Below are 3,156 nucleotides of genomic sequence, written 5' to 3'. Positions count from 1 at the left end.
ATTACCTTGCTGGGGTCGTTTGACCCCAGTACTCTTTCCTGCCATGGCAGGGGATTGGACTTGATGATCTGCTCAGGTCTCTTCTGACCCTACTAACTATGAAACTATGATTCAATCTTTGCAGGTTAGACTAAATTAGTTCTGTAACCAGACAGACATCCCAGGAACGCAGGCACATGCCTGCTGTGGCTCAGACTGGAAGTTGGCGGGGGGCGCTAGAGCAGCCCTCCCTTCCCTTGGACAGAGCTGAGCAGAGGGGGCATGGCCAGGCCCTGGCAGGATGCTATGATTAGGGAGGGAGCCCCTCCAACCTCCCCTCCTTGCCCTGACTAGCCCAGCAGGGAATGTTTATCACCCCTAACTCAGTGTTTATCAGCCCTTTAAAAAAGTAACAGAGGGACATTACCAGCCTTCTGTTGATTCTGCCTTTGGCCTGTGTGCCACAGCTCTGAGGTAGCCAGCATGTGGTCTGCTAGCTAATGGTGAGAGGCGTCTGTGTGGGATGGGGGAATGCCTGCTTAGCAGAGAGTTGGGAGGAGAGAGGGGGAGGAGCAGAAGCCAGGCAGATGCCTGCAGAGACTGCCCGAGCTGCAGAGAGGGGAGGGGCCAGCTCTGCTGTGGAGCAGAGAGCCCCGCTCAGCCCAGAGAGCATGCTGGGATTCTGGGGGAGTTTGATTTCATTTAAACCAACAAGGGGTCTGGGACAGACATTGTATAAACTGGTTTGAGCCAAATCAGTTAAGTCTGGTACTACATTCAACATATCTGTTCTGTTACAGGTTTAAACCAGTTTCTGATCACTTAGACCAGTTTATGTGTAATGTCTGTCCTTAGCCGTAGGTTCCATTTCAGTCTACAAGACCTCCATAGGGGTCACTGACTTCCAGCCACTTCTGAATTGACAGATGGATAACAAGGTATCCATTTAAGCATTATGTCTTTGGCACAAGTACAGGAGGAGGCTAAGACACACACAGCAAGATAACATAACTGCTGTGCTACAATTCTGTTTAACCCAGAGGTAGTAGCTAATAGATTACATTAATCGTGAATTTCTATTTAAGAGGGATTCTGTTTTTGCAGACTCAGTAATTTTGCCCAAAAATGACCCAATCCATCTTTCCAAAGGGATTTTTTTTATACTCAGAGATACCATAATTAAACTATTAAAATATCAAATAAACTACCAGTATATATAGCAGAAGTATTTCAATTACAAGAATTTCATATTAGGAACTGAATGATCCCAAACCAAGAAATATGCAGTTAAGGAAGACAGGTGTTCTTTTCATTTTTGTAGGGACACACATTCTCTGGTGTAGTTGATCAGCTCGAAAAACACTTCCTGTTGATGACCATTGGCTGAAGAAGTGATTTTTAAAAAGTTTCTGGCTTTTTTTTTAATTTAGTTTTTACGAGTGGACCAAGACAAAGACAGAGAATGCAGCCTGGAGTGTGCAGGATCCCCTCAGAAGTCAGTCTGTGCTTCGGATGGAAGGACTTTCCTTTCTCGGTGTGAATTTCAACGAGCAAAATGCAAAGATCCTCAGCTGGAAATTGCTTACAGGGGCAACTGCAAAGGTAAGCACTGCAGAAATATTCTAATGACTTGTATAATCATACTGCCAAAAATTAAGCTTTCTATAGTGTTTGAAGTTATGCTGTGTTAAGGACTAGGTCAGGGGTTGTCAACCAGGAGTACTTGCCGGTGGGCGGGGAGCAGGGCCAGAGGGGGGGCAGCAGTGCCCCTCTATGGGCCACACAGCTGCCACCCAGCTGGCTGGACATGGAGGAGGGGGAAGCTCGCACACGGTGGCCTCCACCACTACCCAGCACTGAGTATTCTACTGTGCATTAGTGCATCATGGCAAAAACTGTGCTATTGTACTAATGTGCAGTAGAATTAGTCTACTGTCCAGTGGGAGTTGGTTTATGCCTTTTTGGTTACCCTTTGGCCTTGACACTATGTCTTGTCCACTATCTGCAAAGTATTGTACAACATACTATGCATTATCTACCTCATCTATTTCAGATTACCAATATTTGTAATGATCCTTACAAACGCCAATAAAGCTTTTTGCATGGCAGCTGTTTGCTTGCATGCAAGAAGTTGTAGGAATGAGACCTTTGTTTGTTTCCTTCCAATTTTTGCATTTAAGTGAGTAGTTTTAGTCCTTCTGCATAGTTGTGGGGGGGGTTTTGTTGTTTTTTTTTTTTGAGAAGTGCACCCAAGGCACCTATGTTAGGTCTGAGTTTGAGAGATGATCCATCCCTTCAAGGATCAAGCCCACAATTAGAATTTTACAGCCTGCACTTCAGAAATAGGAACCCAAACAAATTTCTATTTGAGGCTTTTTGCCTGCTTCACTCCATATTTTCCATTAGGGATGGTCAAGCTTGTTCTGTTTCCTAATTACATCCTTTTAGTTAGAAAAAAAATGTTTGTTTGCTTGTTTTCTTTGGTTCTTAAATTGACTCACCCTTGAAGTAGATCCATGGGGTTAAATTACAGGAATAAAATATTTGTAAACTTGTGTCAGGTTTGAAATCCAGCAAAGTAGTTTGACATGTTGGCAAAACTTCATACTCTGCAACAAGCTACTTCATTTATTTTTTACTTCTTTTCTTACTTCAGAAAATCTGGATAATGCACTCTTCCAGTGTTTTGGTCTCCTTTATCGTCAGGGATCCTGGTTTTCTCTGATTAAAAAAAAAAAAAAAAAATCCCCAATTTCCAGTTTAAAAAAAGTAACTCAAAATCCACATTTTCCCATAATTAAAATGAAACACCACTAATATATATAGAGCTAGTAGGGCTGTGTGAAGCTTCAGTCCCTGATTTGATCTGGTAAAGATTCGGCCCAATTCAAATCACAGGACCCTTTGATCTCTGAATCAATTCAGAACCCTCTGAATTGATTTGGACAGATTCAGCGATTCAGACAGATACAGCTTTAAATGTTTTTTCTACATACCTCTAGGTAGCAGGGACTCTGAATGCTGCAGTGTTAGGGCACATGGAGCATCCCACAGAAGCACAGGGGTGCGGGGGGTGGCTCCCCAGTGTGCTTGGCAGCAGACCTGGAAGTGGACCAGAAGGACTTCTGGTTAATTTTCTGGTCCACTGGGGAGCATGCTGGGGGGGGGGGGCCCTGC

General features: G+C 43.9%; 1 protein-coding gene across 1 annotated transcript in view; it reads left to right on the top strand.

Moving 5' to 3' along the window:
- Positions 1-3,156, top strand: part of SMOC2 (SPARC related modular calcium binding 2) — a 269,488-nt gene that overhangs the window by 81,839 nt on the left and 184,493 nt on the right. The window contains exon 2 of the mRNA XM_019527349.1: positions 1,410-1,581. Coding sequence (XP_019382894.1) covers positions 1,410-1,581 — 172 coding nt within the window. The remainder of the gene's footprint in view (positions 1-1,409; positions 1,582-3,156) is intronic.

This window comes from Gavialis gangeticus, unplaced genomic scaffold (genome assembly GCF_001723915.1).
Source record: "Gavialis gangeticus isolate Ggan-Ray unplaced genomic scaffold, GavGan_comp1, whole genome shotgun sequence".
NCBI classification, from domain to species: domain Eukaryota; kingdom Metazoa; phylum Chordata; order Crocodylia; family Gavialidae; genus Gavialis; species Gavialis gangeticus.
This window is presented reverse-complemented; position numbering and strand designations above follow the sequence as displayed.